Raw genomic sequence first — 13,514 nt, 5'->3', positions numbered from 1 at the left:
CTCATTAAATGGGAACACCGGAGTTTGTTATTATATACCATTGCACATAATCTACAGTTAATGTCAATAATTATAACAAAAAAGATCCCATCGTTAGGTAACTTTTTTCATTTCTATTTCTGGAAAAAGGGAATCTTTCCTCATTCTTCTGCAGAGATTAATGCAGTCATTCTTCCTGCCTGCTTTTCTATTAGCAGTATGGATCATGCTTTATTAAAAACATTCCAAAGATATTATTTCCTTTTACATTTTGTATTTTTCGTACCATGTACAATAGACTGGAGGGTTAATGAGAAAGCAGAAGTTGTTTCTGAAGGTCTTCAAAAATACTTTGAGATCAGAAGATGTGTTACACTGAAAGAAGAGTGGCCAGTTAGAAACTGATGACTATTTAGGAGTTTAACTCTAGTGAAAGAAAGTGTGAAAAAGTGTTAGTTGCTCAGTCGTGTCTGCTCTTTGAACCCTATGCGCTGTAGCCCGCCAGGCTCCTCTGTCCATGGGATTCTCTGGGCAGGAATGCTGGAGTGAGTAGCCATTCCCTTCTCCAGAGCCTGTTTCCAACGCAGGGGTTGAAGCCAGGTCTCCTGAATTGCAGGCCCATTCTTTACCATTTGAGCCACCAGGGAACTAGCAGAAATGAAGCTGGAGAAGTATAGATGGATGTCATTCTAATGCAGTTTTTTGAAATTTAAGTTTATTCAGTATCATCCATCTATACTTCTCCAGCTTCATTTCTGCTAGTTCCCTGTAAAGGGTATTGCATTTTTAATTTAAATTTCTGATTGCTGCTAGTATACAGAAATACACTTCATTTTTATATTTTGGTCTTATATACAGCAACCTTGCTAAAGTCATTTATCAGTTCTAGTAACTTTTTGTAAATTCCCTTTTTTACACAGATGATCCTTTTCTTTGCAAATAAGGAGAGCTTCTAGCCCACATACTTTCCATCTCTCTCAGCATATGAACTAAAAACAAACAAAAAAAAATACAATTGTCTGCAGGACAATCTTGTTTCTTCAATAAATTGCAAAGAAAAAAGATAGGATAGGAACCCATTATTAAGAGACTTAAAAAAAAACACCTCAGAAACTTACTGTACTTTGGATCCCATTCCAAAGAAAAAAACCATAAAAATATTTTGTATTAATATTTATATAATATATACGTGAGAAAATTGGAAATGTGAACATATACTGAATAATTGATATTAAGGAATCGCTATGAAATTTTCATTTGCTTTGATAAATAGTAATGGGATTAAAAAAAATCTTTATCTTATAAAGAACATATTGAAACATTTACTAATGAAATAAGTAAATGAGGTACAGATTAAATGATACTGACTATGAGCCTTCCGAAACTGGGTGATAATCTACTTTAATATCTGATTGAGATTATCCATAATAAAGTTAAAAAAACAAAAAAAGCTGCTCCTGACCTCCATTCGTTACCAATGACTGCCTCATTTCTTTCCTTTTCTTTGCAGTAAACTCTTGCTAATAGTTGTCTTTACTCCAAATTTATCTCTCCTCATTCTTTCTTCAGGGCTTCCCTGGTGGCTCAGCAGTAAAGAATCCGCCTGCCAATTTAGGAGATAGGGGTTCGATCCCTGGGTTGGGAAGATCTCCTGGCGAAGGAAACGGAAATTCACTCCAGTATTCTTGCCTGGAGAATTGCAGGGACAGAGGAGCCTGGCAGGATGCAGTCTGTGGGGTTGCAAAGGAGGCAGCACAACTTAGGGACTAAACAACAACCGAAACAACGCTTTCTTCAACCTGCTCCACCCGGGCTTCTGTCTTCCCATACTCACCAGCAGCACTCTACTGCCCAAGTTACCATGACCGTCACATTACGAAATCCCTCGGTCAATTCTAAGTCTTTGATATGGTTGATCATTGCCCTCTCCCGGGTGTTCTTTCTTCACTTAATTTCTGGAACACCACTGTCTATCCCCGTTCACCCATCATGCTGATTCTCTCTCTTGCCTCTGAAAGGCTAGTATGTTCCACACCTGTTCTTGGTCCTCCTCTCCTCTTAACTTACTTCCTCAAAGACTTCATCCAGGCCATTTGTATGCTTATGATTACCTAATTTACATCTCCAGCTTGGTCCTCTTTTCCTAACTCCTGAACTCTTTTGAGACCCTATGGACTGCATCCTGCCAGGCTCCTCTGGCCATGGGATTCTCCAGGTAAGTATACTGGAGTGGATTGCCATTTCCAGGGGATCTTCCCCACCCAGGGATCAAACCCACGATCCCTGCATCTCCTGCACCGGCAGGCTGATTCCTTTACCACTGAGCCACCTGGGAAGCCCCCTGAACTATACACTTGTATTCAACTGCCCACCTGGCATGTTTTTTAAAATTATATGTAGCAGAAGACCAGTTTTCCCCCAATCCATTACAGACCAATACTCCGATAGAAAACACAACCCAACAAAACTTTGATAAGGCAATTAAAATGCTGCCACAATGTCAAACTGCTACAGTTCTTTTTAATGGTTAACTTATTTCCCGTATCTCCTTCATCAGGGGCAGGTAACAAAGAGTTCAAGGACGGAATCTCACCTGGGGCAGGACTAGGCTAAGAGGCATCTTACAGCAACATATCCAAAACCAAACCCTGCTCTTCCTCTGAAACCTGCTTCAGTGCCCGCCTTCCCTATCTCAGTTGATGGAAGCTCCCTCCGGTTGTTGAAACAAAAACCCTTGGATTAGTCCTTGGTTTTTTTCTGTTGCTGCCGCCACATTTAGCTCTTCGGGAAACCTTACCGGCCCCACCTTCACACGGAGCGTGGCCACTCTTCACCACTACACAGCGACCGGGCCTGGTTCGCGCCCCCGGCATATCTAGCCTGGATTATTGCGGCAGCCTCCAAATAGATTATTTGCTTCTGTCGTCCACCGATTCCCATTTCTAAACAATCCGGTCTTAACTCAGCAGTCGGGTACTCCTTGTAACACTTAAGCCAGATCAGGTTACTACTTGGTTCAAAACCCTCCAAAGTGAAAGTCGCTCAGTCGTGTCTGACTCTCTGCGACCCCATGGACTATACGGTCCATGGGATTCTCCAGGCCGGAATACTTACCAGGGGATCTTCCCAACCTAGGGATCAAACCCAGGTCTCCCGCATTGCAGGCAGATTCTTTACCATCTGAGCCACCAAAGAAGCCCATTGAACTGCATACCTGAGCTCAATCGCTCAGTTGTGTCTGTCTTCTTTGCGACCCTATGAACTGTAGCCCACCAGGCTCCTCTGTCCATGGAATTCTCCAGGCAAGAACACTGGAGTGGGTTGCCATTTCCTCCTCCAGGGGATCTTCCCAACCCAGGGATCGAACCTACGTCTCCTGTGTCTCCTTGCATTGGCAGGCTGGTTCTTCAGCAGCTGAGCCACCAGGGAAGCCCAAACCTCAACTGCCCCCACCCACCAAGGCGGCCCTTATTTTGCTCACTCTTCCAGTAGTCTACAGTGCCCTGTGAGATCCATCTTATTAGCTCCCTGGCTGTCGCCCTAACACCAGTCCGGGGTGAGGGGAGACCAGAAAAGGGCTGCCTGAAAACGCCAAAGTAGGGGCACCGACCGCACTACACGAAGGGGTGGTCAGCTGCGACCCTCGTCTGCGCTTTATCGCGGCATCTCCGGGCCTAGGCGCCTGGCTCCCCATCCGCCTCGGCATCGCCAAGTCTGACAGCCTCCCGCCAGTGAGGAAGCCCGCCACGCCGGGAGCGCAGCCTCACCTGCGGCGCCCTAGACAAACTCGCCATGCTCCCGAGGGGCGGCTCCGCTCTTCCGCCAGGACCCGGGGCCGCTTCGCATCACGGCCCGGAGGGAAACGCGCGGAGCTGCGGATGATGGTTCCTAGGCCAGCAAGCCTTCGTCTGCTTCTCCGCGTTTCCCACGTCTCTTCCAGTCTTCCCAACACAACCATTCCGTCAGGAAGAGAGCACACGATGCGGTTATTGAGAGAATAGCCCCCGAAAGCCACTCGTCTGCTGGAAAGGGTGCGTAAACCGACGGGGGACGGGCCGTTTCCCGCCGAGCTGAAGAGAGGGCGCCGGAAGTGCTGCAGGAGCGCGGGCGGTTTGGACGGACGCCGGCGCCTGAGGCGGCCGCGCGCGCTGAGGAATGGACCGGTACTTGCTCCTCGCGGTCTGGGGCGAGGGAAAGGCGGCGGCGGCGGCGGCGGGCCCGGGGCGTGGGCCCGAGGCCTCGCGCGTCGAGGGCCCCGGGAGGCCGCCGGGTAAGCGCCGAGCGGAGAAAGCGCGGGAGCGGCTCGCGGGGCGGAGAGGGCTTTTGGGACTAGGTTTTTCTGGGGAGGGCTGGGCGGAGGGGCCGCGGGGAGCCGTGACTCCCGCGGTCGCCTGTCAGGGCTGAGGAAGATGCTGCCCGCACGCAGAACGGGGCCACGTTCTGGGTGCCACACGCCTGCGCTCGGAACTTGCAGACACGGTTAAAAAGTTCTCGGGGCCTTGGAAATGGAATTTCTGCTCTTGAGACGTATATGCATTCAATAGGTAGCTCTGCCTCCTGTGTTCCAAGTGCGAGTCAGACGGAAGGCAGCAAGATGGAAAGGGCTCTTACTCGCCTGGAGTATTCATCCTAGCAGGAGGAGGCATTCCACACGTGGAATAAGTTAAAAAACAAGCCACAGATGTAAGACGATTCTGACCGTTTTTGCACTCTTTTTGATGCTCCTATCTGGAATCTGTTGCATTTTATTTAGTTTTGATGGACAGGTCTTTTGAGGAGGAAGTATATGTGGCTGTGTACAGAGTACTGTAACAGGATTTCCCATCCCATTGGTTTAAAAATTGTTTGGGGGAGGGCGATTTTGGATTTGCGTTAACTGGCAAGCATGTGCAGACCGGGAACTTAGGTATTCTCTCTGCTTGCTTAAGATTTATTATGTTAAACTTTGAACAGAGTAGATCTTTTATGTATCGTATGTTCTGGAGAGGCTCTGATGGTGAAATTGGAATTGGTCTACGTTGTGTAATTCTTGAGCCCAGCTGAGTTTGATTTTTCTTTCTCAGACTTAAGAGCAGCAAATGTTTATCATCTCCTGAAAAGAAGCATTAGTGCTTCAATTAGTCCAGAAGATAGTACTTTCCCTGGTGAGTACAACATACACCCTTATTTTCACTGGCGTAGCATTTGTATTGGAAATAAATTTAATTAATTTGGTCACATAAGAGTCCCAAAAACATTTGTTTTTTTTTTTCTTTGTTTGCTTTTGGGGGGATATTAATAATTTCATTTAATATTTTAGCTAAACGTATTTACAGGAAAATATTAGTGCAAAGCTATAATGCATTACCAATTAACACAATATATAAATATTTCTATAACATTTTATGTAGCACAGGATTTCTGTGTTATATAAAAATTTCATATAACACAGAAATAATATAAATATTAGACTAATTTAAAACTCCAGTCTCTTGTGGCACAGTTCTTTACTTATTGTTACAAGATTTAAAAAAATATATGAATATACATTATTTGTCCATTACTATATTATATTCTCTGTCTTTAAGCTCAACAAGAAGCACTTGTTGACTGGGTGCAAGTCCTTGGGATAGGGAGCTAGCAAAAGAAATATAGGAAAAGCAAAAGGGGAAAATTGCTTTCCTTCATTTACTGATGCTTGGATATCATTAAAGTTGTTATGAAAATTATTTTATATTCTCATCTTGAGCTTTGTTCCCTTTATGAGATTTGCTTGCCATCTTTAGCTTCGTGTAAAATAGAGTAACGTGGCTTTATAAGGAGGATGTATGATTGTGTTCTGAGTACAAATACATTATTAATGTTCTTATAGCCATTTCCTTAACTGTTTTTTTTTTTTTCATTCTTACCTCTTACTAATTCTCTTAAAAGCACTTCATAATTGTCATCTTTTCTCCATTCTTATCTGCTTGAACTTCTTAAAAATCTTTGACTTTTTTGATCATCCTTTACTTTGGAAATATTTTTTATCCTTTGGTTCCTATTGGCATTATATAGATCCATTTATTACTTCTTTGGTCGTTACCCTCTTTTTTTTTCCCTTCCCTTGCTTGGCCTCTGTCTGAGAGTAGAGATGCCAGAACATGTCTGAAAGCTGAAGGGAGTTTCTGGAGGCCTCAAGGAGAGTGCACCTGTTCTCATGACGGAACGCTCTGTTCCTTTCTGTTTTCATTCATCAGAGAACCTGTCTCTTGAGTTTCAACTGTCATCTTTGGGGAATTATTTCTAATATCTGTGCTTCCCTATCCTGTTTGCCAAATCCTGGTTCAGTTCAGTTCAGTTCAGTTCAGTCGCTCAGTCGTGTCTGACTCTTTGCGACCCCATGAATCACAGCACGCCAGGCCTCCCTGTCCATCACCAACTCCCGGAGTTCACTCAGACTCACGTCCATCCAGTCAGTGATGCCATCCAGCCATCTCATCCTCTGTCGTCCTCTTCTCTTGCCCCCAATACCTCCCAGCATCAGAGTTTTTTCCAGTGAGTCAACTCTTCGCATGAGGTGGCCAAAGTACTGGAGTTTCAGCTTTAGCATCATTCCTTCCAAAGAACACCCAGGACTGATTTCCTTCAGGATGGACTGGTTGGATCTCCTTGCAGTCCAAGGGACTCTCAAGAGTCTTCTCCAACACCACAGTTCAAAACCATCAATTCTTCGGTGCTCAGCCTTCTTCACAGTCCAACTCTCACATCCATACATGACCACTGGAAAAACCACAGCCTTGACTAGACGGACCTTTGTTGGCCAAGTAATGTCTCTGTTTTTCAATATGCTATCTAGGTTGGTCATAACTTTCCTTCCAAGGAGTAAGCGTCTTTTACTTTCATGGCTGCAATCACCATCTGCAGTGATTTTGGAGCCCAGAAAAATAAAGCCTGACACTGTTTCCACTGTTTCCCCATCTATTTCCCATGAAGTGATGGGACCGGATGCCATGATCTTCGTTTTCTGAATGTTGAGCTTTAAGCCAACTTTTTCACTCTCCACTTTCACTTTCATCAAGAGGCTTTTTAGTTCCTCCTCACTTTTTGCCATAAGGGTAGTGTCATCTGCATATCTGAGGTTATTGATATTTCTCCCGGCAATCTTGATTCCAGCTTGTGCTTCTTCCAGTCCAGCGTTTCTCATGATGTACTCTGCATAGAAGTTAAATAAGCAGGGTGACAATATACAGCCTTGATGTACTCCGTTTCCTATTTGGAACCAGTCTGTTGTTCCATGTCCAGTTCTAACTGTTGCTTCCTGACCTGCATACAAATTTCTCATGAGGCAGATCAGGTGGTCTGGTATTCCCATATCTTGAAGAATTTTCCACAGTTTATTGTGATCCACACAGTCAAAGGCTTTGGCATAGTCAATAAAGCAGAAATTGCCGGGGTCCAGCCCTGGTGGATCCAGGGAAATTCGAAGGGGAGATGGCTTGGGCGAACTGGATACAATAGCTTTAATTAAATATTAATTAGAGATATAAAGAGTAATAGAATAAGGATAGTTCAGCAGGAAAATTCAGCAGAGAAAAGAGGCTGAATAACTTGGTTTACTTGGAAAGCTAATAAAATTCCAGGGCAAGGAATTTTCGTCACCTACGTAGGCTGCAGGCGTCCTCCCGTTCTCCCAAAGGAGAGGAGACACTAAGGCCTCCCCGGTCAGATCTTAGAAGCCCAGGCATAATTAGTAGGCTTGACGAGCCTCCACATTCCAGATGGGGATTCAGCCAGAAGGTGAGAGAAAGAACAACATGGGGAGACCAGTCTTTCGAGGAACTGATCCCATTTTTTATTTTTCCAGGGTCTGTCTTTATACACTGAGATGTTATACAAAAGTCAAGTGGGGTCAGCAGTCCTGACTTTTATTAAAGTCAGGTGCTTCATACAAATATATACAGAGGTCTTAGGGGTGTTACATCATCTTCTGGCCAGGGGGCTGCTGACAATTTATCACCCTCTCCTTGTGACAGCGGTCAGTCAACCAGAACACTTATTTTTCCAGGGGTGATTATTCTTATAACAGACGCCACCTTCCGAAGGCACCAGATAAAGTTACATTCCTATAGGGTGAGGGTGTAGTGGGTTTTTAATTAAGGAAAGAATTTGCTTAGCCTAAGGTCTAACATGATTAATATCAAAGGTTAATACTTATTTCTTCTATATATTCATTAATGTGTATAAGGGCAGGGGATGTGGAGACTTAGCAGCAAACATTGGCTCAACAAATGAAAAACCCTTCACCAATACAATTTCTAATCAGCCCACTATACTTATACTAATAGTTTTCTATAAAGAACCTGTTTTTAGAAGGTTTAAAGCATCTCGTGCCTCTCACAGTTGGGAGGCTGTGAACAATCACATGTGGCCGGACAAGCCTGTCAGGCAGGCTAGAGAGCCTTCAGAGTTTGTAAGTTGGAACACTCCTGTCACACCCGGAATTATTATTAACTGGAGCTGTAAGTTAACTATTTTTCAGAGAGAGGTTGTGGGGGACAGCCCTCCGTAAAGTCAGAGGTGTAGGTGAGAGCACAAAGCAGTAAAGTAGGCAAACTCTGGTTTTGGGGGTAGATAATCGAGAATTTCCAGGGGGACTCCTGAGGCTTGATCCCGCCTTTGCGTATGCCGAGCCTCCTTCCTCATGACCTTTGCCATGGGCGGAATTCCTCACGCTGGCTCCCGGCAAGAAATAGATGTTTTTCTGGAACTCTCTTGCTTTTTCCATGATCTAGCGGATGTTGGCAATTTGATCTCTGGTTCCTCTGCCTTTTCTAAAACCAGCTTGAACACCTGGTAGTACTCATTAATTTTGCAAGTTGGTATAGTTTAAGTCAGTACTGCTATTATTACAACAGGATTTTGATGGAAAATGACATGGTCAGTGAAAGACATGTGATTAGTTGCCTGAAAGATTGCAAAGTAAAAATATTTTGTAAAAGGTGGATACATGGGACTTCCCTGGTGGTCCAGTGGTTTAGACTTTGCCTTCCAATGTAAGGGGTGTGGGTTCAGTCCCTGGTCAGGAAGCTAACATAAAAAAACCAAGACATAAAACAGATGCAATGTTGTAATTTTTAGTTCAATAAAGACTTAAAAAAAAAAGTTGAATACATGTGTCTGGAACTCCAAAGGAGAATGGAGCTGGAGAAAGATTATGGCATCATCAATATATAGATGTCAATTTGAGCCATGAAGAACGATGGGATTGTTTTGGAGAGTGAGAAGAGCAGAAAATCTTGAAATGAATTCCAAGGAATTCATTTTTGAAAGGATCTAAGCACCAGTTTTTAAAGAAAGATAAGTTTTCCACAGAAAGCAAGTGTTTTCAGGAGAAAGTAGTCAAATGTGTCATTTTTTATTCCTTTCTTAGTCTTTTTTTTTTTTTTTTTTTTTTTTAGAAACAACACAAATCTATTCAGTGATCAGAGAATGGAGAACTAGGAACTTAGTTTACAAATCAATTTAATGTTGAGCAGGGGTGGGGGAATTAAGGCAAGATTTAAAGGTACGAGTAAAGAGGGGAAGGCATTTGTAATGGTTTTGTGGGAAAAGGTGGCATTCTTCCTGGAACTGGGATGCCACCTCTTTTCTGCCCTTGTGTGGTCCTTTGGCATCTTAGTCTTAATGTTGAGAAGTCAAGTACCAATAGGACTAAAAACTTAGATTTAGAAACATGTTAGTCGTTGGTGACTTTGGTGGGTGTAGTTTCAGTGGCATGTTGGAGACAAAAGAACAGATTACATTGGATTCGGAAGGGAATAGAAAAGGTACATAGGAAATAGAGACGGTCAAGTGTAGACAGTGCTTTTAGAACGTTTATCTTCCTGGAAAGTAAAGAGAGATATAGTGGTTAACTAAAAAGGGGAGATGAATTTAAAGGTGATTTAAAAAAATAATTTGAGAAATACTTGTGCATATTTAGATGTTAATGGGAAGGAAATGGTAGAGAAGGAGAGATCAAAGATGCGGGAAGTCAGCAGCCTGGTGTCCCAGTGGAAGTCCAGGGGGTAGCCTTGGTCGGAAGGGTGGTGCCTCTTACATGTCAACAGGGAAGAATGAGGAAAGGCCTAATGGAAATGCAGGAAGGCTGGTCTGTTTATTACCTAATGGCTTCTATTTTCTTAAGAAATTAGGGGGTAAAGTCTTGTGGAATTTTGGCAGAAATTGGTAATAAGATACCAATTTGGTAAGAAATTGGTAATAAAATGTACTTAGCATCTTTCTTTGCTAACTTCTATGAGGTAAGCCACAGTTACCATATATCTCCTTCCCCCTCCTTTGGATCCGATTTCTGTACGTTGCTCTAAATTTTTCATTGATCTTCTGACTCGTACCCTGGGGTGACCCTTAATTTCATATCTTCATATAATATTCCAGTCTCCAAGAAGATCATCTCCATTTTAAAGCTATAGTTATTCTTTATTTCCTCTCTCTTTAGTAAGGCTGAACCAAACCTTCATGATCTTTGAGGAGGGAACCATTTTCCCTAAAATGCTTTGCATTTTTTGGTATTATTCAGCAGTAATTGAGTGGGTGTATTTTTCAGCATCTTTAGATTTTAGAGTTTGAAGATTAATAATAATGATGTAGATTTTGAACTGCGATGAACTAAAGCAGAGTCTTCATAGAGAATGAACAATTTTGCTCTTTAGGCAGCTTTTCCTGTTTGAATTTCTGTATTTTATATATATATATCAAAGTTGCGTAATTCTCTAAGTATACATGCTGTAACATCTGCTTATTTGTGGCATTCTTCTCTTCTAATCAGTATGATTTTGCTTTCAAGCCTGTTCAGTGGGCGGTATACCTGGTTCCAGGAAGTGGTTCTTTGCAGTTCAGGCAATATGTGGATTTTATCAGGTAATATAAATAAGAAAATGGTAACTGGTGAATGTCTTTGTTAATACAAATAATTCCATGAATCCATTACTTAATGCAGTCTTTTGACATGTTAGTTTTGTAGCTCACACTGGGAAGAGATACATTTTGGTGCAGAGAAGGATGACATCGAAGATGTTCTTCAAACAAATATGGAAGAATGTTTGAGTGCTGTTGAGTGTTTTGAGGAAGAAGATAGCAATAGCAGGGAATCATTATCCTTGGCTGAGTATGCTTACATGCGTCCTATAATGTCTTTACAGTATTTGACGTTAGATTGTATTTTAGCCATGAGGGTGAGGATTTGATATGTTAGCAGTTACAGTGAGGGAATTTTACATAATTAAAAATTTCAACTCTTATTTTGGAAGATGGGCAGTTTGGGCCTTTAATTTGAATAAAATTCTTTAAAACGCACAAATTTGTATCTGAAAATGTTTAGCTTCTTAAGCTTACTTATTTGTAGGAGTCATAAAAAGTGATAATTAATGTGTCACTTGCTTGATGTAATATTTCAGGAGCTTGAATAGAAACTTTATTTAAGGTTAGTAGCTGGCATTCACACCGCCGTGTCACTTTCATTTTGCTTTTGAAACTGAAATACATCTCTTCAGTTTGTGTGTGTCTTCAGTGTCTCAGGCACCCTTAAAATCCAGAGCTGCTGAGGGTTATATGGGTGATTGGATTCACTTTTAGATGTTTTGAATTGTAGTTTGACATATATGGTGATTTAGGTAATGTGAGTTGTCATTATTTTTTTCTTCATGAAGTACACTGTCTCTGGTGGTGGTTTAGTTGCTAAGTAGTGTCCGACTCTTGCGATCCCATGGACTGTAGCCGGCCAGGCTCCTCTGTCCATGGGATTCTCCAGGCAAGAATACTGGAGTGGGTTGCCATTTCGTTCTCCAGGGGATCTTCCCAACCCAGGAATCGAACCCAGGTCTCCTGCTTTGCAGGCAGATTCTTTCCCAACTGAGCTACAAGGGAAGCCCACTAGTCATTTTGGTCTTGTGTAATACTTCATTACAAAAAACTACTTTTGCTTATTTTAATATTCATGTATTATACTTCTATAAATTATTGCAGACTTCGAGTTTTCCTGTTTTCAAATCATATTTGTTTATACTGATTAATGAGGGGAGATGTAGACGTTTAGAAAGGGCATTGAAATGGAGGCTGGTAGAAGTGGTCTTGACCTTGGGCCAGTCACTGAACTTCTCTGGTGTTTACTGTCTCATCTGTAAAGTGCTGAGATCCTTTTAGATGATTTCTAAGCTGCCTTCCAGCCTTAGGGCTTTTACCATTCCATGTTTTCTCAGCGCTGTCCACGATGGTGAGTGCTAAAATAGTTGTTTCTAGCAAGTAACTTAATAACTATTTCCACAAGAGGGAGCTTGAAAACTGCACTTTACCATAAGATGTCTTAAGTTTTTTAAACAATGGTGAGTTTATAATAAAAGATTCAAGTACCTTTATGCTATATAATAAGCTATTTTGAGAAAAATTCATTATATGGATAAAACTAATAGATTTTTAATAGATTTTAAAGAATTGAACGAGAGTGTCATATTTTCCTGTCATCTGTTTTATGTCATTCAGAGAAAAGCAGTAGCCTTCTTTTTTAGACACTTAGGAATATCTTACTTTGTAGGGTTCAGAAGAATGTTTGATCTACAAGTTATGACTTATATTTAATGTACTAGATATAATTTAGGTAGGGTTTCCCCCCTTGTTACTGTTGTTTGTTTGGGGAGTGTAGCTTGGAACTTGATTCAGGGTTTGGATCCTAGCTTTCATACCTACTACTGATGTGAACTTTAATTGAATTATTTAAAGTGAGGATAAAAATAGTATTAAGAGTATTGCCTCATGGAATTGTCATGAAGATCAAATGAGATAATGCTAACATACTTAATATTGTGTCTGGCACAGAGATCCATTTGATTAATATGACCTAATTATGATTGTATATAACTTTTTTTTTCTACTTTCTCTTTTGTTTTAGCCTTTATGAAGAATCTGCAGAAAGTTTGCATCAGTTATCAGACAAGCTTCCTGCTCCTGGTAATACCTTATGGCTACTTTCAGTATTTGTATCTTATCTTACATTGTGTGTGAATGAACGATAAACTCAGTCTTTATGCTTGTGTTCTCACTTCTTATTTTTAAATTCAAAATGAAAAATGATTTTTATTTGAAGTTGTGAAAAAAAACATGCTCCACTACTTTAATAAAATACATTGTTGAGATATTAGCTTTCTTAATTGTTTTCATTTACTTAGACAAAAATTAGAACTTATAAAATTAAATACTCGTCTGTCTCCTTCTTCAGTTATTACTGAAGAAGAATCTTTCTACTGTCTACCATTGTTCTCCACAATGTTCTTTAGAACGCTTGTCCCATGGCAACTCCTGGAGAAAGAAATCCTTCAGCGTAGGTCACTTGGGCGGCAGTCTTCGATGGTGTGCAGTCAGCCGTGTCCGTGCTGTCATATAGAAAGGCGTGCAGTGGGAGAAGCCCGTGACTCAGTTTTTTTCTGCAGTTCATTTTCTTTTCCTGTAATGGGAAGCGTATTTTATGAAATACTGTATTTATTCTTAAAACTGTTTTATCTTAAATCTTTCTTAAGATGAAT

At 41.6% G+C, this 13,514-nt stretch overlaps 2 protein-coding genes across 9 annotated transcripts in view; one reads left to right on the top strand and one right to left on the bottom strand.

Moving 5' to 3' along the window:
• The window catches only part of MRPL13 (mitochondrial ribosomal protein L13), a 41,651-nt gene extending 37,676 nt beyond the window's left edge, over positions 1-3,975 (bottom strand). For 2 of the 3 annotated variants that reach the window (XM_006074687.4, XM_006074688.4), the window contains exon 1: positions 3,747-3,975. In XM_006074687.4, coding sequence (XP_006074749.3) covers positions 3,747-3,773 — 27 coding nt within the window. In that variant the 5' untranslated portion in view covers positions 3,774-3,975. Of the gene's footprint in view, positions 1-1,454; positions 1,596-3,746 lie in introns of those variants that run through there. The other variant, XM_044928489.2, reaches the window with a different exon arrangement.
• A 20-nt stretch (positions 3,976-3,995) lies between these two features.
• The window catches only part of LOC102389419 (MDM2 binding protein), a 77,272-nt gene continuing 67,753 nt past the window's right edge, over positions 3,996-13,514 (top strand). For 4 of the 6 annotated variants that reach the window (XM_025264938.3, XM_044928486.2, XM_006074690.4 and 1 more), the window contains exons 1-5: positions 3,996-4,249; positions 5,043-5,123; positions 10,787-10,860; positions 10,956-11,107; positions 12,884-12,942. In XM_025264938.3, the coding sequence (XP_025120723.3) occupies positions 4,135-4,249; positions 5,043-5,123; positions 10,787-10,860; positions 10,956-11,107; positions 12,884-12,942 (481 nt within the window). In that variant the 5' untranslated portion in view covers positions 3,996-4,134. Of the gene's footprint in view, positions 4,250-4,523; positions 4,663-5,042; positions 5,124-10,786; positions 10,861-10,955; positions 11,108-12,883; positions 12,943-13,514 lie in introns of all 6 variants that reach the window. The other 2 variants (XM_044928487.2, XM_044928488.2) reach the window with 2 other exon arrangements.

The sequence above is a fragment of the Bubalus bubalis genome, chromosome 15 (assembly GCF_019923935.1).
Source record: "Bubalus bubalis isolate 160015118507 breed Murrah chromosome 15, NDDB_SH_1, whole genome shotgun sequence".
Classification (NCBI taxonomy): domain Eukaryota; kingdom Metazoa; phylum Chordata; class Mammalia; order Artiodactyla; family Bovidae; genus Bubalus; species Bubalus bubalis.
Note: the sequence above shows the minus strand (reverse complement) of the source record. Positions and strands in the feature narration are given on the sequence as shown.